The following is a 21,861-nucleotide window of genomic DNA, read 5'->3' as shown; positions in this document are numbered from 1 at the left end:
GGAGGTGGTGCCAGCCCCATCCCCCGGCGCTGAGCGACACTGAGCTGGGGCCCAGCAGAAGGGCGCTGTGTGTGAAGGGCCGCGGAGGGCTCAGACAGGAAGTCGGGGTGGGGGGAATCCGACTCCGCAGTCTCACACAATCCTTGAGACGGGGACGTGGGGGAGTCATGGCGACAGCCCACCCCAGCGTCCCCGGCACCAGCCGAAGCCCTGGGGCGGACGCGCCAAGCGGGGACTGGGCGTCACTCACCCCGTGTGGGGAACTGGGTCTCAGCTGGCCACGTCCGTTCTAAAAACAGAAAGACCACAACCGAGCCCAGTATCTATTTTTACACCCCACTCACTGGACAGGAATGTGTAATATTTCAGTAAAGGGGGAGTGCAGGCCGCCAAAACTAACTGTTTGGCTTGGCAGCCTCCGACACATCTAAATTGTTGAGACAAAGCCTACAGAAACGTTGTCAGGAAATGTAATAGTTTACTGGAGCAAATCTGAATAAATCCACAACCCATTTAGCATCTAATCTCCCCACTTCCTCCTCCAAAAAAGGACGCGAAGGGGAAGATACGCAAACCTTTTTGAATCACAAAACTCGTAGAAGTGACAGCCTGAGAGGAAAGACACAGCATGACTTGGCCACCGGACACTGGGAATGTCAGACCCTCCAGGCAAGCGGGGGGTGGCAGGGCCCGGTGGGCTCCCTGCCCTCAATCCCAAGGCACCGGCTTGGACCAGGGGCTAAGTAACATCCTCCTATACTCTTCCCAGGGAGCAAGGGGGACCTACAGACACGTGGAAGGATCCTGCTCGGGTCCACAGTGACCGTATGTCTGGGAGAGGGAGCCTGGGGAAAACCCCACGGAGGCCCAACAGGTGGTGGGTGCACAGGGGCCCCAGGGGCCGAGGTTATAAGGTTCAGGGACGAATCGTGGCCTCTGCCCTCCAGGGGCTTGTTCTCTCAAGGGGACAACAGTTATGCTGTGTTTCATTGAAGAGGCAGTGTGGGGGCTACAACACAAGTGATGCACACGGGTTCGGACGCCTAGTCCACACCCCTCGCCTCACGCCTTGATTTCCTCATCTGTAAAACAGGGTTGCAGGGAGGCTCACACGTGGGAAGGCACCAAAGGTACTCAGCACACATGCGGGCATGGGAGCCGCTCACCACCACTATGATGGGGAAATCTGTAGGAACCTGAGTTTGCAGCAGGTCTGGAGACCAGGCTGGATCGTCACAAATGGTTGGGGTGGGGGTTGAGCTGAGGCAGGAGAGCACAGTGCCTGGGGGACAGGGCTGAGGGGCATAGGCCATAGGAGCAGGAAAGACCCCAGGGGCCAGAGGCACAGGGCTGGGGCCGCTGGGCTGAGAGAACAGACACATCACTCCACACAGAGACCTGGGAAAGGTCAGGGCGCCACAGGGATCAGCTCTGGGTCTTGGGAAGGTGAGCTAGGGACAACACAGGGGGTGGGGGGTGAGGAGGAGTTAGGCGGTGATCGGGGCATGGGGTGGCTCTGTGTGACCGTGCTTCTCCAACTCTGGCCAGCAGTGAGGAGAGACAGCCAAGCAGAGCCATAGTTTGGAAGCCAGGGCCTTCCCCATGCACAGAACATTCTGACGGAATGCGTTTCTGTCCCACCACGGGCAGGAGCCACCTGCAAGCCGGCCAGACCCGAGCTCCACTCTCTCTCCGTTGATTCAAGCTGCCTGCCAGTTACTGTCTTCTCTGAGCCCCTACCAGAATCCTGACCCACAGCAGGACCAGTGACACCAACTCCCAGGGCTGGAAGAATTTGACGTGTGTGCCAATGCCTGACTCAGGGCACAGTGCACAGGAGGTGTGACATCGTTCGTTGATTTTTCAAAAATTCAACACAAAGGCTCAAAAGTGCTTACTCTTCTTCCCAAGGAAGGGGCTGGAAGGGGCTGGAAGAGGCTGGAAGGGGCTGGAAGGCCTCCCTACTCTGGGAATGGTCTATATTGGCCCTCAGAGACCTTGTCATATGAAAGGAATCAAGGAACCGATCCCCACCAGCCAACTTGCCATCCCCAAATAGGCAGTGCACACTGGGAGGAGGACAAGAGGGACAGAAAGAAGCCAGACAGCCCAGGCAGGGAAAGGGGAGGCACAGTTGGGGGGGAGGGTGTCCCTAGAGCCCAGTGACCCAGTGAGAGCCAGGGCCTGACCTGCCTCTGCAGGCATCTCCTCTAAATTCCCCAGCCCAGACCCACTGGGGAATGTCAAGAATCCTCCCTGCTCCCTGCCTCCCTCTCTGGAGCATTCCAAGTGCTGAGTTTTTTCCTCTTGAAACATCAGTAGCATGAGAGAGGAATCCACCGTGGGGCCCACAGGCACCGCGCGCCCCCCCCCCCCCAGCTCACCCACTAAGCTGATAGATGAGTGGGAAAGATGACCACCACTCCCCCCCAGCTGGGGTGGGCAGCTGTCCCTCTGAGCCTCCCTCCCGTGATGGAAGAGGGCAGAGAGACAGGGGCTCCGGGCAGGTCAGCCTCCGACGGAGGTGACCCAGGTGGGGAGGGATGGGCTGGAAAACGAAGCAGGATTCGGAGGAGAAGTGGGTGAACGGCTGTTACAGAGCCCTCGGGGGCTCTCCTGATCAGAGCTGCTGCGTCTCGCTGGGGCAGCGGCCCCAGGTCCCAAGCACAGTGCCAGCTCATTGTCTGTAGGTGGGACCACCGTGAGCTGGCCTAAAGGAAGGAGCCCACACAGAGGTACAAGAATCAGCCAAGAGCCCCCAAATCCCTGGCATTCGCGGTTCTGCCAACAGTCATGACCTTGGGTCAGGCGTACCCTGGCCTCAGTTGATCTCTCGGGGGCTAAGAAGTCAGAGCAGAAGAAGAGCTCGGCACTTAGCAGGCACACACTGAACGTCCGATGAACTGGGAGCACACGGCTGGCTCAGCGGGTTGAGTGTCTGACTCTTGACGTCAGCTCAGGTCACGATCTCAGGGTTGTGGGATCGAGCCCCACCGTGGGCCTCGGTTCAGCAGGGAACCTGCTTCTTCCCCTCCCCTGGCCTCTGCCCTTCCCTCTGCTCAAGCGCGTGTGTGCTCTCTCTCTAAAATAAATAAATCTTAGGAAGGGAGGCTGGGAGGGAGGGAGGAAAGACGGTTGAACTGAATAGACAGAGGAAGGCAGGAGCTTGTATCTACCAACACGTGTACACATACATGTTACGGGAATGGGGAAAAATGAGAGAAGGAATGTGTTGCTAAAGCTTTTCTCCTGCATGAGTTTTGCCACCAAAGGAAGCCATCCACTCACTGGACTGTTTTTTGAGTGCAGAAGTGTTTACTCGTCTCTGAGCCTTAAGTAGATGTCTGACAAAGATGAGATGTATAATAAATGTCCTCTGAATTTCGGAAAAATCAATGAATGATGTCATAGAGACTGGAGAACGGAGGCTGCCAGGGGCTGGGGGAGGGAAGAGGGGCTGCTTAAAGGGGACAGAGTTTCACTTTTGCAAGACGGAAGCGTTCCGTGGCTAGAGGGTGGTGATAGTTGCACGACAATGTGAGTGTACTTAATGCCACGGAACTGTCCACCAAAAAATGGCTAAGATGGTAAATGTTCTGTGTAGTTTACAATTAAAAATTAAAAATAAAAAAATAGACAATGGATCAACAACTGAATGAAAGGACCCAGTGTCACGGCTGCCAGGGTATAAAATCCTAGCTGGAAAATGCCTACATGTCAACTACACTCAAATTCAAAAACTGTTAAAATAATAAATAAACAGCTACAAATTCTCTGCAACTCACCATCAAGAGCTGCGATCCATTTCCTCACACCTTGAATGCAGGCTGGACCGTGCCTCAATATGACCAGCAGAACAAAGCAGAAGGGACACAGGGCGATCTCCCAGCCTAAGCCTCAGGAAGCCCTGCAGGCTTCTGCCCTCGCCCCAGGGGACTCCCCCACCACCACATGAAGCAGCCCAGGCTGGCTCGCTGGCAACTCGGGGCCCCGTCGACAGCCAGTACCAGCTGCACAGAGAAGGGAGGTTATCCTAGAGCTGCCAGCTCCCACCAGACGCCGTCAGGTGACCGGTGAGCCATCCCAGCCAAGGCCAGCAGAAGAACAGCTGCTGAGCCCTGCCCACACCGCTGAGCCCCAGAATCATGAAGCTGTGGGGTGGTCTGTTATGCATCAACAGATAACCGACGCAGAGGCGAAGGTGTCAAACGGGGGACAGCAAGAATCCGTGTCTGGCCCCGAATCCTGCACCTGGACATCAGGGCCGCCCCGCCCTGCCTAAAGCCACCTCCTGTTTGCAGCTCTCCAAAGAGGTTCTCACCAGTCTGGAGGTCCTCGGGCAGAGTGTGACAGAGCCAGGGAGGCAGGGCACTCTGAGTCACGGCTGGGGAGGCGAGCGGTGGTTCCTTCTAGAACTCGACCTTGACTTGTAAAGACAGACTAGGGACAAGCCTCTCTGCTCTCTCGAATGCTATTTTGCCTCTACAAGGTTCTAACTCTCAACTACGTAAGTCCGACCTCAAGAGATCAACCTAAAAGGTGAGGACCCCGAGTGAGCCCGCCAGTTGGTGAAGTAAGTTGGTTCTCTGCTAAGTGGGCAACACCTATTAACTTCTGGAGGCTTCTCAACTGACCCGGTCCCTAAGGGATGCGGTTCGCAACCGCAGACACCTAGCACCAGCACAGGTGTGATCCTTGATCCTGTTAGCTGTCCTTGTTCTAGAGACACCTGTGCCCAAAGCTGGCCCCAAGTGGCTGAGCCCCGTCTCGGCACCCACCCCAGCCACTGCCCATCCTTGTCCCAGAATGTCATCTGCAGAAAGTTAATAATAGATGGAATGTCCCATCTCACAAATAGCAGCTCCAGGAACATTTCACAAGGTAAATTCTTAATAGAGCAGATATTCTCATGGGGCACAAGATGGATTCAGGGCTTAGGACGTTCTAACTCTTTTGACCTCCGTGGCTTTATCACTGTGATACCATCAAACAGAGGACCCAGGCCAGGAAAATCTGTGCCACTTTCTGGTACACTGCATCCCAGCCTGTTCGGTCCCAACCTGCAGAGGGTCTATCTGCCTCTTACCACTAGGGATCACCTACAGGGTTAGTGCTTCTCAGTTACCCTCTGGCAGCCCATCTAAGAAGCCTGAGGCCCCTGCTGACCGCCAGGATGCTGACGTTCTCCCTACCCACCCACAGCTTCCCTTCCGGGGTGGCTAGACTGGGGATGGGGGGGGTCCTTGTTGGTTGTAGGGGCTCCTATATTTCCTTGATAACCTTCAGCAGCATCCAGATCCCCAGGGAAACCCCAGCTTCCGGGCACACCATTTCTCTCACTCTGCCCTCTGCACAGACCCAGATAAAAAATGACACGTGTGCAACAAGGTGTTTGCATCTTCACTGTAGGGTGTTCAGGACCCCACGTGACGGCACACTGGAGGCAGGAGGAATCCGTGCCCGCCAGATAAACATGTGCATCTGCATTAATGCCGCATTCTCTCAAAGCCACCTCCCAGCTCTCCCGTGAGGACCACATCATGCCCTTCCCCGTCCCCAGGACAGCTCGGGTCACTTGGTGCCATCAGCAGTTACTCACCAAGCACGGCCCTCATCCATCTGAACCTTGTCAAATATTTCATTTTAAGACAAAGGCCCCCATGTGAGGGCGTCTCAGGTGTCTTGCAGACCCCCTCATTGCTTTGCCCTCACTCGGACCCACCGTCCCCACAGGCCCCCCGGATGCCCACTTCCGCCGGGACGAACGATGTGGGCTCAGTGGAAAACCAAGTGCAAGCCTTGGCCCTTCAAACCCCTAATCTGACCTCAAGTTGAAGCCCTATTCCAGGTACACTGCTGTCTTCATCCCCCCTATTACGGGAAGAGCCCTCCGACAGCAGGGCATGTTCTAGAATTGTGGTCTTTTTCCTTCTTTTCCTTGGGTGACAGACGCCTGCCTTTTGGTCCTTCTGCACCTTTGCAACTAGGGAGGCTAAGGGAAATGAATTAAAATCAGTCAAGCTTGATACTGTTATGCAACTCTGGCAATAATAATAATCAATAATGATGATGATGATGATAATGACAGTAAACTCAGAAGTAAACTCAGAAGTCCATCAAGTGCTACAAGAAAAAGAACCACGCAATTCCTTTTTAAAAGGACAAACAAATCTAAATTTAATCCAACTTACCCTTGTTTCCCAGGAGAAAGGGGCAGAGTGCTCATCTTGCCAAGTTATGTCCTGAAATAAAAATTCAAGAATAAATGTGAAACCCAAACCCAAACATACCCCATACAAACATCCACCCAAGGCCACGGGGGAACCCGAACTTAGAACTCATCCCGGCTCCTGGCTCGGAGCAAGCCTGACGCTTGCTCCGCGTAGAATGTGCTGACCTCCTCAGTCTGGCTTCGCCCTCACCTTTCCAGCGGAGGCGTCCCAGCCAGAAGGACGCTCAATGACCGTGTGGGAGGCCCCGCAGGGACTTGATGGCGGGGATGTGAGCAGAAAGGGAAAGGGGCTTTCCAGGCCCGGGCCTCAGCTCTACCAGCGACTGCACGGGAGGCCCTCATGGGAGGAGGACGCAGCCCTCCGAGCCTCAGTTTCCCTGATCTGTAAGAGGAGAATCGTGCTTCCCTTGCAGGGCTGTGGTGACGGTTAAGTGAAGGAATGAAGAGAAGGTCAGGTGGTAATCCTCCAGCCAATGCCAAGGCAGCTGAGCGCCCCCCCGCTCCGCGAGCCCCCCAGAGATCTGAAAGGTGCTGCTGGTGAAGTCACTGAAGAACAGCCATTTAATGCTAGTGCCCACTTAGAGCGAGAGCTCTAACATCGCGCCAGAACGCGATGGGAAGAGCCCTTCCAATGGTAACCAGGCATCTGACCGCCGCTCTGCTACCTTGTGCTCACTGGCCTGAACGATGACGGGGAAAATCGCCTCTTCTTGGCTACCAACTCCGAGCCCCCAGCCGTCGCCCTGTGCCAGCAAATGTCTCTCAGCTGTGCCTCGCTTCTACTGGGGATATTTTCTGAACCCACAGTTGGGACATACTGGACGACATGGACTGAACACGGGTTAAGGTATTTTGAACTGAGACGGTCCTTCCACAGAGCAGCCCGGGGAAGTGAGGTCCTCCCTTCAGAGGTGCTCCCCGTCCCCAGAGGCAGGGGATCAGGCTCTGCCCTCCTCTGTAAGGCACCCGGGGCTGCAGAAGGCCGGCTCTCAGAGCCCACGCAGGCCCCACCTTAGCCTTTGAACTTGCCTGCCTCGGCCCCTTTGCTCCTGGCTGCTTGGAAACCCTACAAACGAGAGGGAATGTGGGCCATCACCCTCCCGTTAGGAATTCCAGCTAAACCCAAGGTACTTCTCAATTTACAATCTCTGTCCCTCCAAAAATGGAAGGGATGTGGGCTGCCTGCAGGAATGTGAGCCAAGGAGCCCTTGTGACAAGAGGGAGGCCATCGGCCCAGCCTCAGCTGTGGGGGCTCCTGGGTCCTGTCCGGGCCGTGTGTGTGCTGGGGGACGTGGGGGCAGAGCGCCAGGCTAAATGACCTGAGAGTCTCTAAAACTCTATGAGCTCAGGGCCCTCTAAGTTCCTCTCAGAATCATAAAACAAGAAGGACTTTGTTCCCACGTGGGGAAAGTGAGGGAGCCTAATGACATATATGTATCATTTATTCTAGATTTGGATCTGTGGGGAAAAAGTAAAGGGAAATCAACTGGCAAATGTGCCCTCTTAAAAAAGATTGTATTGGGGCGCCTGGGTGGCTCAGTCGTTAAGTGTCTGCCTTCGGCTCAGGTCACGATCCCAGGGTCCTGGGATGGAGCCTCGAATCCGGCTACCTGCTCCACAGGAAGCCTGTTTCCCCCTCTCCCACTCGCCTTGCTTGTGTTCCCTCTCTTGCTGTCTCTGTCAGATAAATAAAATCTTTAAAAAAAAAAAGAAACAGGGCGCCCGGGTGGCTCAGTTGGTTGAGCGACTGCCTTCGGCTCAGGTCATGATCCTGGAGTCCCGGGATCGAGTCCCACATCGGGTTCCTTGCTCAGCAGGGAGTCTGCTTCTCCCTCTGACCCTCTTCCCTCTCGTGCTCTCTATCTCTCATTCTCTCTCTCTCAAATAAATAAAATCTTAAAAAAAAACATTTAAAAAAAGAAACAAAAAAAATATTTTATTAATTTATTGAAAAGAGAGAGCACGCATGCACACAAGCAGGGGGAGAAGCAGAGAGAGAGGGAGAAGCAGACTTCCCACTGAACAGGGAGCCCGACATGGGGCTTGAGCCCAGGACCCTGAGATCATGACCTTAACTGACTGGGCCACCCAGGCGCCCCTGTGCTCCTTCTATCCAGACATGGGACAGCCCAGTGGCCACCTCAGTGGGCAGAAGAGGTGTGTGGAGATTAACTGGGCAGGTGGAGACAGGGAAGGGGGCAGACCCAGTGGCCACGGCACACTGGAGCTGGATCCCCTTATCATGTGATATGATCTGTCCTTAAATATTAGTTATACGGCTGAAATCGGCAAAAATTAAATTAAGGCTTTTGGCTTTGCAAGGAAAATGAGTGTGAGACCCAGAGGACCAGAGACTGAGCCTGGAGCACGTCACCAGCGGTGGCAACCCACAGTCGCTAACATTCCAAGGGGGTCGCCAACAGAGAGAGGGTCACACTGTGATTTCTCCCCAACTTGGTGTCAAGTCAATAGTCTTTTGTTTGCTCCAGCAAGAAACTCAGTCAAGGGGCAAATTCCTTAGATTTCTGCAATTCTGAGCTCATAAAAAATAATAAAACGCTTAACAAAAATAAACATGCCAAGCAAAAATGTTATTGGAGTGCTGATGTCAGCCGTGGCCACACACCCCAGCGTTGGGAACAGGCTCTCCAGGCAGCTGCAGGCAAACTGGGACCAGAACTGCAAAGTGGCAGAGCGTGCACACACAGTGTGCTCTTTCTCCTTCTCCCACAATGACTGGCAGGCAACCAAAACGTGGCCAGGCACATGCTTGTGGATGCTCACATCTGCTTTCTGTAGGGTGGTCTGAAAGGCTCCCCCACCTGCCGTCCTGGTGCCCACGATCTGAAACTGTCGAGGCACCAAAACACATCTGCTACTGAGACCATAGGATGTCAGGGAGTGGGCTCTGATTCGGTCAAGAGTCCTCCCAGTCAAACTCCTCTCCATAAGGGACGTCTCTACCAGAGACAATGCTGCACCTCTCTGGAAATTATTTGTTCTCTGGAGCCCAGCACAGAAAGAAGCCGAGAAGTCACTAGATCCCAACAGAGCAGGACAAAAAGCAGAGTCACAGGACACACAGCCCCTGGAAAGCAGCAGAGGCCAGCGCAGCATGGGGGAGGCTCTGCTCTTCCCTGGCTCCAAGGACTCCAGCGTGGACAGGCACCACGTCTTCTTTCCTCTAACATTCCGGACACCTTGACTCCTGCTTGCTGGAAAATGGTCACCCAACACAAATATGTTCACCTCCTAGCAGAAAAAGTACTTAAAAAAGAAAAAAAAAAAGTCTGTTCTCTGCCCCTAGTACCAGAATGCATATTCGCACAAAATCTCCAGCATTTACTTTACTGTTTGGTAAAGAACGGATGCCCGAGTGTTCTCAGATCTCTGGGGGCCCAGAAATTTGTACTTCTGCGGGGGGCTGCAGCCAGTGGTGTGCTGCATCGGGCTCGCACCAACTCTCGGAAGCGGACTGTGAAATGTTTAGGCATTTTTTGAACCTGCTGTTAAACACAGCCATTGTTAGAAATTAAGTTACATAAGCACAACTAAAACACACTGCATTAGGGGCGCCTGGGTGGCTCAGTTGGTTAAGACTCTTGGTTTCAGCTCAGGTCATGATCTCAGGGTCGTGAGATCAAGTCCCGCATGGGGCTGTGCATTGAGCACAGAATCTGCTTGAGATTCTCTCTCTCCCTCTCCCCCACCCAAACAAAATAAATAAATAAAATCTTTAAAACACACACACACACACACACACACACACACACACACACACACACACACACGTCTTAAGAACAAAAGTAATACACTCCATACCCACAAGGGTAGTTATTATTATGCAGGGATGTGGGGAAATCGGAGCCCCTGGAGCCCTCCTGCGGGGCTGGTGGGAATGTGGGAAACAGGGTGGCATTTTCTCAAAAAAAAATTAAACACAGAATTGCCATTTGATCCAGAAATTCCATTCCTGGACCTGCAGCCATATGAAGTGAAAGCCGGCACTGGAAGAGACGTGAAAATGACACTGGCATCCATCAACAGATGAATAAACAAAAGTGGCAAATCCATACAACAGACTCCTACTCAGCCTTCAAAAGGAAGGGAATTCTGACAGCAGCTACAACGGGAATGAACCTTGAGGACATCATGCTAAATGAATACGCCAGCCACTAACGGGCAAATATTATGTGATTCCACTTATCCGAGGTGCCTAGACTAAGGCAAATTCATGGAGACAGAAAGCAGAATAGAGCTTACCAGGGAGGGAGAAATGGGAAGTTACTGTGTAATGGATTCAGAGTTTCCGGCTGAGGTGATGGAAAAGTTCTAGAAACGGACAATGGTAATGGCTGCACAGCAGTGGGAATGTACTAGATGTCTACTTAAGAATGCTTAGAATGGGGGGCACCTGGCTGGCTCAGTCGTTGAGCGTCTGCCTTCGGCTCGGGTCATGGTCCCAGGGTCCTGGGATCGAGTCCGCTTCGGATTCCCTGCTCCGCGGGAAGCCTGCTTCTCCCTCGCCCACTTCCCCTGCTTGTGTTCCCTCTCTCGCTGTCTCTCTCTCTGTCAAATAAATGCATAAATAAAATCTTTAAAAAAAAAAAAAGACTGCTTAGAATGGTACATATCATGTTATATATATTTTCCCACAATAAAGGAATCTGAAAAGGCAACACACTGCATGAGCCCAACTGTACGACAGTCTGGAAAAGGCAAAATTATAGAGACCGTACAAAGATCAGTGGTTGCCAGAGTTGAAGGGAGGGCAGAGCACAGAGGATTTCAGGACAATGAAAATACTCTGTACCCTCCTGTAGTGATGGACACTTTTCTCAAAACCCACAGAACGTACAACATCAAGAGTAAACCCGAGTGTCAGCCATGGACTTTGGGCAATAGCCATGTGTCAAAGTCGGGTTCATCCCCCGTAACAAAGGTCCCACTCTGGGAGTCGATGTTGACAGGGGGGGAAGCTGGGCACGTGTGGAGGTAGGGGTTTGCCGCTCGGGTTTTCTGAGAACCTAGAACTGCTCCTCCACGGGCCCCTAGGTAATCAGCTAGTGATCCCCGTCAGGGCTGCTCGCCTCACTCCCCGGAACCAGATGTTCAACAGTTACCCAGGGCTGCGACCAGTATCGAACACACCGAAATTCACCACATTCGGCATTACATGTAAATGTTGCAATTAAATTTTAAAGTGATTTCGGTCATTTTGCTTTTGAAATTATTTAGTTACAAGCAACTTCCTCTATAATGGGTTACGGTTCCTCTGTACCAGTCATGACTCTTCCAAACTTAGTCTAAAGTGAGAAACTCTGGACTTCAAATTGATTTCAAAGATGGTGAAATTTAACAAATACTAACCTTCCCTCTTCATGAACTGGATTGGAGACTACTGAGCATTTATTCTTTTATAACTTTCTTTCCGCTTTCAAGGCCCAGCCAGTGAATTTTTTGGTTGCATCTCAAGTGGGGACCGAGAGCCCCCGTGGACAGCACTGTCTGCCCCACAGGTCCCCCACAGGTCTGCCCCAGAAAAGAAGCCAACCCAGAGGCATGGGCTTTCTGAGGTGACCTCTGACCTCCCACTACCCAAAGCCAGGCCACTCACTAGCAGCCAACATTTGAGGCACTTCCCTGGGAGACCCCGCAGCGTGTGGGAAGGCCAGCCTACACTCCGGGCCTCTCCGAAGGCTGCGGGCCCGCCCGCCACCTTGGCCTGAACAAACCGTACCTACCCTGTGGATGCCCTCTCTGTGGCACACCTGTCCCAGGTATTCAACGGGAATGGCCCCTTCCCGGGCGCTTACTGGTGCAGGGTGCACGCAGGCACCGCTCCCGGACACCAGGCTCAAGGCTCTCTCGGGAGGGCCCGTACATCGGCAACACCTGGGCTGCGGTGGTAACAGGCAGAACCCGTGGGCCCCACCGGACCTAGCTTTACAGCACCAACAGCCCCGTGGGTGATTCTGATGTAGCCCTTCCTCTGGGCAGCTTCCCTAGCTCAGCCCCTCACACGACGCCAGACCCCCCCTCCCTCTGCACGCAGTGAGCACGGGGCCACACGGCCACACTGGGGCTGCCTGCGCCCGTGGACCCACCTCTGCCTGTCCAGCCCAACCAACCCCCGTGCAGAGGCGCCCTCGGTCAATACTGCTCGATGGCTCCCGTCATCCCCAAACACGGACTCCTATGAAAAGCAACGCAGTGTTCAGGCTGCTCTCATGAGAAGCCCCAGGTTTTCAGGGCCAACTCTCCCCCACTTTGGAGCGGGCAAGATCACGGCTCTGTGCATTAGTATAACCCGCCAAGGCGGATTCGCAGTCTCCTAATAGGCTGCAAGGCTCCAGCATAAGGAGAAGCACATTTAAAATCGTTTTGTTTTTTTTTTTAAGATCTTATTTATTTATTTGTGAGAGAGAGAGAACGAGCAGTGAGGAGAGGCAGAGGGAGAGGGAGAAGCAGGCTTCCTGCTGAGCAGGGAGCCCGATAGGGGCTCCATCCCAGGACCCTGGGATTGTGACCTGAGCCGAAGGCAGGCGCTTCACTGACGGAGCTGCCCAGGCGCCCCAAAACGTTTATTTCTTTACTCCTCCCACCATTCAAAGATTACATACAAGACAGCCGTAGTTGCATTTCTCCCAACACTGCTGCCGAACTACAATAAGTATGCGACCGTGAACAGTCAACGTTCTTACCTGCTAGGGTCACAACGTGCTCAGAATGTCGGAACACAGTGTGCGGTTTGCTAAATTTCAGTGCTGACAACAGTTGGAATCCCAACCATGGAGCACTCCCAGCCATAGATCTGAGTAATTCAGAAGCAGTGTCAGGTTCCTGGAACAATGCAAGGTGCTCACTGGAACCCTAAGTTGTCACTGTACTCCTGAAGTCCATAAATTACAGGACTTTCCAGTTGACAGATGGTGGCATCTTGACTTAAAGGTCAGAAATTTAAGGGGTGCCTGGTGGCTCAGTTGGTGAAGCATCTGCCTTCAGCTCACGACCTTCAGCTCAGGTCGTGATCCCAGGGTCCTGGGATCAAGCCCCACATCAGCAAGGAGTCTGCTTCTCCTTCTGCCTCTGCCCTCCCCCTCCCCCTGGCTAGTGCTCTCTCTCTCTCTCTCTCTCTCAAATAAAATCTTTAAAAAAAAAAAAAAAGGTAAGAAATTTAAATTGTGAATACTGTAAGTAAGAGAAACCAGGCTCAGACAGCAGAGCCTGGGGAAGGGGAGAGAAAGGCCCCTGTGTTGCTGACTGTCCGACCCTCTAGTGATGTCAGGTGCCTCGGACTCCCCCGCCCATCCAGCACGGAGCACATTCTTCCTGGGGAGCTGTTTGGTGTTAGTCTCTACCTTGAAGATGCGGTGGCGCAGTAAGAACAGGTGAGGCAATCCCACACCTTGGTACTTAACCAAACGAGTTGAAAATTTACATCCACCCCAAACCCTGATGTTTACAGCACTCGTAATTGCCAAGACTTAGAAGCAACGGAGATGTCCTTCAGCAGGTGAATGGATAAATAAACGACGGGAGACACAGACAATGGAGCATGATTCAGCATTAGAAAGAAAGAGCCATCGAGCCCTGGAAAGACACAGAAGAGTGCATACTACGAACTGACAGAAGCCAATCTGAAAAGGCTACATACTCCACGGCTCCGACTATATGGCATTCTGGAAAAGGCACAACTGTGGAGACAATACGTAGATCAGCAGTTGCCAGGGGTGGGGGATGGGAGGGATGAAGACGCAGAGCACAGAGGATTTTTAGGGCAGTGAACTATTCTAATGGTGGATACTATCGTTATGCATTTGTCCAGACCCACTGAATGCGCACACCAAGAGGGCACCCTAATGCAGGCCTTGGACTCTGGGTGAGGCTGATGTGCCAGTGTAGCTTCATCCACTCTAACGGATACACCACTCGGGGGCGGGGGGGGCAGCGGGGGAGGCGGTGTGTGTTAGGGGACAGGGAGTATACGAGAAATCTCTGTACTTTCTGCTCCGTTTTGCTATTAACCTAAAACTGCTCTAAAAACCAAAGTTTACTGAAAAATAAAGCAGGGAAGTGAGGAAAAAGAATGACTAAAATATGCCTTTTTATTTTTTTACCAACTGCTTCTTTTTAGGGACTTTTATTTATATATTTATGGAATCGATGCTTCTCCCTCTGACTTGCAATATATTTAACTCTGCTGAGCTAGGAGGGTTTCCATAAATGCAAGGACAAAACGGCAAACCGACAAGAGAAAAACAGCTAGGACTGAACTAGTGGGCAGGTTCCACCGTGAGTACAAATTCAGGAGCCCTGGCCCCCAGGCCACGGCGGAAGCCATCACTAACAGGAGCAGGGGGGAAGGCGGAAGAGACTTCTACCAAAACAAACAGAAAACGAGTGGGACGCTTAAACAGACCTGGCCTTCATTTGATTTTTTTTTTGAAAAATGGATTTTTTTCCTCTGGTATTCAGGGAACTCTTGCTTAAGAGTGTGAAAGTGACTCTCGTCAACGAAAGGGCCCCAGATCTGCCAACATGCTTCTCAGCTCTGCCTCATCCCTCCCTGAGTGACAGTGACTAAATCATTAAACTTCTTTCCAAAACCCATTCCGTGGCAGCCCCAGGGTCACCGCCCCCCCCCCCCCCCCGCCAGAGGGGCCAGGGAGAGGGCTTGTGTGGCTGCCCGAGCTCCCAGGGCTCACCTGTCCAACACCCTTCATCCTCCATGTGCTGTAGCAGGCCAGGTGCTACTCTGGGCAAAGAACCATTGGTCCCAAAGGAGAAGCCTGTGGGAGAGGCCCTGCAGCCTCCCCATCGAGGCCCGTGGAAGCAGATCTGGGCTCGTGGCCATGTTCTCAACTCCTGGCCAGAACCAGGGCACAGAACCCCAGATGAAAGGACACAAAAAGCCACGTGAACCCACTCATCTGTTCTAAAAACTGCAGGGCTCTACCAGACAGAAGGTGGGACTCGTAATTACACATTCCACTTTCCTTAAAAAACAAATCCAAAATACTGAGAAAGTAACTCTCAGATTCCCTCCTTATTTTCTTGCCAAGGGCTCAAGAAAGGGAAGGCCAAGCTGCTTCCATGGAAGGGGAAGAACTGACCTCACGTGTGACAGGTCCTGTGTCGGGACACCATGAAGCCAACCAAACTCAAATCTAACGAAGAATTAACACTGGAGGAAAAGTTCCAGAAAGATATGACCAACTGCATCACAATACTGCTTCTGCACTGTTTGGATCTTTTAGCAGTAATATACAGATGTATTATGTTATATACCTTATAGCAATTTAATTAGTTTATTTTTAAAAAACAAACATCTTGGGGCACCTGGGTGGCTCAGTCGTTAAGCGTCTGCCTTCAGCTCAGGTCATGATCCCAGGGTCCCACATCAGGCTCCCTGCCCCGCAGGAAGGCTGCTTCTCCCTCTCCCACTCCCCCTGCTTGTGTTTCCTCTCTCGCTGTCTCTCTCTGTCAAATAAATAAAATATTAAAACAAAAAAATCTAGGGGCGCCTGGCTGGCTCAGTCAGAAGAGCATGGGACTCTTGATCACAGGATCATTGAGTTCCAGCCTCATGTTGGGTGTAGAGGTTACTAAAAAAAAATAATACTAAACTTAAAAAAAAAAAAATCTAGGCTGGCCGGCATGGGCCCTACGGAGGGAGAGGTAAAGGCAGGGGGTTTGCAGGCAGCCCCAAGGGCGCTGAGCGGAGGCAGCACCTTAGCAAGGTTTGCCGAGCTGGGCAATTCCAACCTGACCCCCCAGCCTCCTGAGCACCCTGAGATCACCTCAGGGAAAGGCACTTCAGCCGGAAGAGCCAGACGGGCAGTGGGGGTTGGGCCAAGGCACGGGCCCTCAGAGGCCTGCAGAAAGAAGGGCCGGCTTCAGGCCATGCAGAGGGTGTCAGGGAGTCAGGGAGGCCGAGGCTCAGCCCCAGAGGAGGAGGTGAAGGCAGAGAGGAGCAAGGGGGCAGCCAGCCAGCCCCCAGATCCCTGCAGCAGGCGGAGGGCGCCTGAGGAGGGACACTGCCTTCCGACAGCAGCTGGTCATGCTAAGCTGTTGAAGAGGGGGCGGAGCTGTCTGGCTCCAAGGCCCAAAAACTCCGTGTTCTGTGGCATGCCAGATCCGGATCAGGGTCCCTAGGGGCTGGCATATGGCACATGGCAACCCCCTTCCTGCCCAGCTTCACCTACTTTACGGGAGGTGGGAGAGATGCATGGGTCCGTAAGAAGTAAACACATCGAATTTCTGGGGATACCTGCTTATGGCCTGCAACACATCCCTAAAAATTCAGCTTTGGGTTGTTGGTTTTTTTCCTATTTGGTAACAGGTAGCAGCAGAAGCAGACGGAGTGATCTCTAAAACCTTCTAAAATGAAAATCTCAAAAAAGATAATAATTAATTAAAAAAAAAAAAAAGAAAATCTCTCATCTCCCAGAGCAGGCCATTCCCAAACCTTTACTGCTGAAGGAAGAAGGCAGGGAAATTCAGACCGCTAAAGGCATCTGTTTGCAAACATGCCTCCATGTTCATACCAAATACCAGAGAAACCTCCTGGGCCACTCATTTCACGGAGGGAGACCTACGCCCTGAGCAGGTGGCGCCTTGCTGGTGGCACAGCCAGGAATGGAGGCCAGGTCTGGGGACCCCAGGTGCTCCTCTTCTTTCACTAAGAGAGAAATATTCCATCAGCAGCTGCTCCAGATTCTCTGCATAGGAGTTGCTTGGGGACATGATGGGGGGCAGGACGGGTTGGTGGCCTTGTGTTGAATCTGTAATAAGATCATATGTTCATGGGGGGGCGGTGATTTTTAAAGGAGCTGGTGACGATTATGACAGCCTAGGTAGCCCTAAAGCTAGGAGGCCTCTAGTTTCTAATGTAATAGGCTTTGAGAGATATTCGCTGAATTGATTCCCAAGGAAGTAAAAACCGAAAACGGACAGGTCCTCTTGTGGCTTCATGGTACAAAGGAAGCCAGTCTCCCTCCACACCAGGCTGGTCATCCCAGCAAGCGGGGGGTCTGATCTTTTCGCCTTGATCTTCTTGCTGTACAGACAGCGAGGGTACAAATGAACACTGATGCCACGATGTCGCACCTGTCTACGCAGAGCGGTCCCACCAGAGGCAAGTGTGATGTGCGAACGGAGCCCTGACCACGCTCATGGCCAACAAGATGGATGAGCATCAACATGCAATCAGGTTTCTACTTATTTGTTCCTTAACACGTAAGAACGACTAAATGCTGGTCACATTTGGAGGCTATATTTTCATGATCTGACTTAAAATGTGGGATACAAAAATGTTACTGGTGATGGGGGAGAGGGTATTCAAAGAAACAGTGATGTCCTTGTCCTTCAGGGTAGCTGAAGGGGCGGGGGGGGGACATAATCTGAGGCTGATGTGACTGCTGATCCGGAGACAGGCCACATCATGGCCACAATGTGGACAGAACAAACCGAAGCTTCAAATACGTGCCCCAAGGCACATCACCAGAGGCCACCAGGACAGAGTTCCTTCTCACGTGGACAACTCTGATGGGCCAACTCCAGGCTTAGCAACAGCAGAAATGTATTTATTTCATGATCATGATTTTTGCAAGTGGAAACGAAGAGATTAGTTTATAACGCACTTGACGCCTGAACGACACAGGGGTTAGGGACACCTGTGCACTTGAAAATCCACATGTCACTTCAGGCTCCCCAGAAACTTTACTGACAGCTTACTGTCGACCAGAAGCCTTACCAGTAAGATAAGCAGTCAATTAACACATATTTTGTATGTTATGTGTATTCACTGTATTCTTACAATAAAGTAAGCAAGAGAAAAGAAGATGTTATAAAGAAAATCATAAGGAAGAGAAAACACATTGACAGTACAATATCTCACCCCAAAAATCTGCATATAAGTGGACTCGTGCACTTCAAACCCGTGTTGTTCAAGGGTCAATGGCATTCTTAACCCGGAGTGGCTATAACCGTCTTTTAAGCCCATAGGCCCCTCATGGATGTGATCTCAACCAGTGTCCTATTTTTTTTGTTTTTTGGGTTTTTTTTAAAGATTTTATTTATTTATTTGACAGAGAGAGGGAGAGAGACAGCGAGAGAAGGAACACGAACAGGGGGAGTGGGAGAGGGAGAAGCAGGCTTCCCGCCAAGCAGGGAGCCCGATGTGGGCCTTGATCCCAGGACCCTGGGACCATGACCTGAGCCGAAGGCAGACGCTTAACAACTGAGCCACCCAGGCGCCCCTCGACCAGCAGCCTGTTAATGCTATTCCCATCGCAGAGGCCAGAAAACCGAAGCTCAGAGAGGTTTGTGATTTAGCCACAGCCGAAAGGCCAGTAGATGGCGGAGCCAAAACTCAAACCCAAGAGCGACCACAGAGCCCAGGCTCCTCCTACTATAGCCTTAGGAAAGGCCCTCAGGATCCAGGATACGGGGTGGTCTTTCTTGGAAGTACTTAAGAGGCTGCCGCCTGCCCGTCCTCTAGAATCAGACAGTGGCTCCAGAGACAGCTGATTCACCCGAAGCACCCAGGCGTCAGAGGTCTGTCTGTCTGTAGCTGCTGGGGGTGGGCAAGCTGGAGGGCCCCAGAGAGCATTCTCCATGCCATGATTGGCAGTGGAGGCCCCTGGGACATCAGAAGACAGATCTCATAGGAAGGGACAGAGGGCCCTACTCCATCTGCCTTAGGGCCCTTTTGGACAAACCTGGGCCACCTATCTGGGTCACTCTGTCCAGCAGCCTCACTGGGGGTCACCCCCCACCCTGCCCTTACCCATCACCTTGTGTCCGGGAGCGAGCCCTCCTCCATGAACAGCCCTGGGCACGAGATCACCAACTACTCCAGTGCCACCTCTTGCCAGGTCTGGGGCAATGCATTTTAAACTCCCTCATGCCATTAAACCACACAGCCACTTCAGGCAAAAACAGACCACAGGCCATGTTCCTAAGTACCTCTCCCCGAATGCAGTGCCCTCGGCCCCTCTCTGCCATCTGTGCTAAAGTTGGCCAGAGGCACCCCAAGGCATGCTCTCAGCCCTCTTGGAAAGCTGAGTTCAGTTCTGAAAAACAGGGCTGGTCTGCTCCTGGAACGGCATGCAGGTACCGCAGGTGAAGAGTCCCATTTGCTTTTAAATCACATCAGACTTACAGATCCAGAAAGAGCTCAGTCTGGCACCCAGTTCAGGAATTTGAGTACAAAATTAACTTGGCCACATCTTTCCTTATCAGTGATACTGAGCCCTTATATGGCAAGAGCTTTCTGATGATGAGCAGGCATGTGGATATTCTTAGCTGGACACCAAGCTAAGGAAAAATGACAGTCACTCTCCAACATCTGTAAGTACTTACAGGTTTACTTCCTCTCCCATTTACTTACTCATGACTTTTCCAAAGAGGAACTGCTTGCTTTTTCAGCACCCAAATCTGAGCACAAACAGTGCAAATGTCTTTATACAGATGCGGATTTTCACACTGAAAATGCTTTGGCTCTTAAGTACATTTTGAACCTATATTTTCATCCCCACCACCCCTGGTTTACCACACCCTTGTTTTTCCTGGCGGAGCCTTCCGAGTTTAAAGTCCAATAGAGACTTTTCTTTGAATTCTGTCAGAATAAGGTGATGTTGGCAGCATATTTCTGTCCTTCACACACCCCTCACATTTAAGTGGGTTTATGACCACAAACATTGTGTATTAATAAATGTGTCAGCACACCCAAGCCTGAAAATCAGCTTTAAAAACTCAGGGTTAACTAGAATCCCTTCCACAATCCACAAGACCCTGGGAAAAACTCGCCAAGCCCAGCTCCCTCCTGCAGGCTCCCAGGGTTAACAGAGGGCGGCCTTCATCTGTATACTTCATCTGTAGACTTCTTGCTCCTTTTGACTTTGCCCTTTCAACAGTGAAAGTTAAGCGTGAAAGGCCAGATTCTAATGGCACCAAATGGGTGTCAGTGAAACAAAAAAAGAGAAAAGGACCAAGTTTCTGAGCAGTACTGAACACTCAGGGCTTTGTGACTTATAAGGGGACATCCCTGAGTTTTTTCTTGTAGAGTTCCAGCGTTTCTCCCCTCTAGAAGTGTGGGCACGGCGTCTAGGTCAGAGATCCAGACATGCCCTTATATGTAGCAAAGGCGTGCTGGCGCCCATTTAAATTCATCCATTAGTTTTTTGATGGAAAAACGGGGCTCCATGCTCACCCCCAAACCAAAGCTGCACATCGTGCTCACCTGGAAAACATCTTAGGGAAACATCCTAACCTTGGAAGACACCTCTTCCTTCTCTCTTGACAATTTCACTGGTCCCATACAGTTCATCACAAATATTACTATTAATACATAGAATTTTCTGAGTGCCTTCCCGGGCAGGCACGGGATGAGAAGTATTATCTCCGGTTTACACCGGGACGGGGGAGAGGGGCCGGGAGAGAAACTGAGGCTCTAAGAGGTTAAGTCACCCGTGGCCGTACAGCTAAGGGGCAGAGTGGATTAGAATTTAGGCTTGGCTGGCTTAAAATCCCTTGCGGTTTCCACCCCGCTCGGCCTCGCTTGAGGGCAGCCGCCTTCAGCGGCGGGGGAACTCTCTGGCTCCGGTGCGGCGCAACGGAGCAGCTCTAGATGGAGGGTCTTTAAAGACCTCCTCCTCACGGCGATTCTCAAACTCCCTCTGGGGAGCCCCTAGCCCCGCGGCGGCGGCCCCGGGACGCCCCTCCCGCCCACTCTCATCCCCGCGCCTTCTCCTTCCCAGCCTCTACCCCCCGCGAGCGGCGGGGGCGACTACACGCGAGCAGGGGCCACCCGGCCGGGCCGCCTCGGGGCGCGGGGAGGTGAGAGTCGCCGGCCGCGCCCGCACTTACCTCGTCCCCGAAGCGCACCACCTTCTGGCCCGTGGGCCCGCGCAGGCCGGGGAAGCGCGCCAGCTCCTCGGAGTCCCCCGAGTCCCCGGGGGCGCGGGGCGCGGGGGCGCCCGGCCCCACCAGGCACCGGTCGATGATCTCGTCCTGCTGCGCGGGCGGCAGCCGCGCCCACTCGGGCCCGTACTTCTCGCGGATCTTCTCTTTGTCCTGCATGATCTTTCTGGCCATGGGGCTCAGCGACGAGAAGTAGGTGAAGCGCTTCCGCTCCCGGTCGTCCAGAGGCCGGTTCCCGCTCATGACCGCCGAGCGCGAGGCCGCGATCGCCGCCGCCATCGACGCCATGCCCGGCCTGCCCGCCGCTCCCCCTCCCCGCGCCCCTCCCCGCGCCCCTCCCCTCGCCGCTCCCCTCGCCGCTCCGCCCCCGGCAGCCCGAAGCACCGCCCGGCGAGCCCCGCCCCCACCCCGCCCCCGAGCGCGGCGCCCTTCCGCCCCCGAGCCCCGCCCCCACGCCCGCCCGACCCGCGCCCCACGGCCCCGGGAATCACCCTCCGTGCCCGCACCCCCGCCCTCCCCCACACCTCCGAGGACCCTGCCTCCCGGGCCTTCCCACCCCCGGGAACTCCGCCCTCCGCACCCCGACCCCGGGAACCCCGCCCTCCGCGCCCGCCCAACTCCGGGAACCCGGCGCACCCGGACCCCGAGTACCCCGCCCTCCGCAACCTCCCCACCCCAGGGAGTCCCGCGGCCTGCACTCC

At 53.2% G+C, this 21,861-nt stretch overlaps 1 protein-coding gene across 1 annotated transcript in view; it reads right to left on the bottom strand.

Annotated features, from left to right (window-relative positions):
- Nucleotides 1-21,482, bottom strand: part of C15H1orf198 (chromosome 15 C1orf198 homolog) — a 32,878-nt gene extending 11,396 nt beyond the window's left edge. The window contains exons 1-2 of the mRNA XM_027596460.2: nucleotides 21,107-21,482; nucleotides 6,192-6,242 (exon numbers count right to left, since the gene is read on the bottom strand). Coding sequence (XP_027452261.1) covers nucleotides 6,192-6,242; nucleotides 21,107-21,448 — 393 coding nt within the window. The 5' untranslated portion in view covers nucleotides 21,449-21,482. The remainder of the gene's footprint in view (nucleotides 1-6,191; nucleotides 6,243-21,106) is intronic.
- Nucleotides 21,483-21,861: the final 379 nt, after the last annotated feature.

Source organism: Zalophus californianus, chromosome 15 (assembly GCF_009762305.2).
Source record: "Zalophus californianus isolate mZalCal1 chromosome 15, mZalCal1.pri.v2, whole genome shotgun sequence".
Lineage (NCBI taxonomy): Eukaryota > Metazoa > Chordata > Mammalia > Carnivora > Otariidae > Zalophus > Zalophus californianus.
This window is presented reverse-complemented; position numbering and strand designations above follow the sequence as displayed.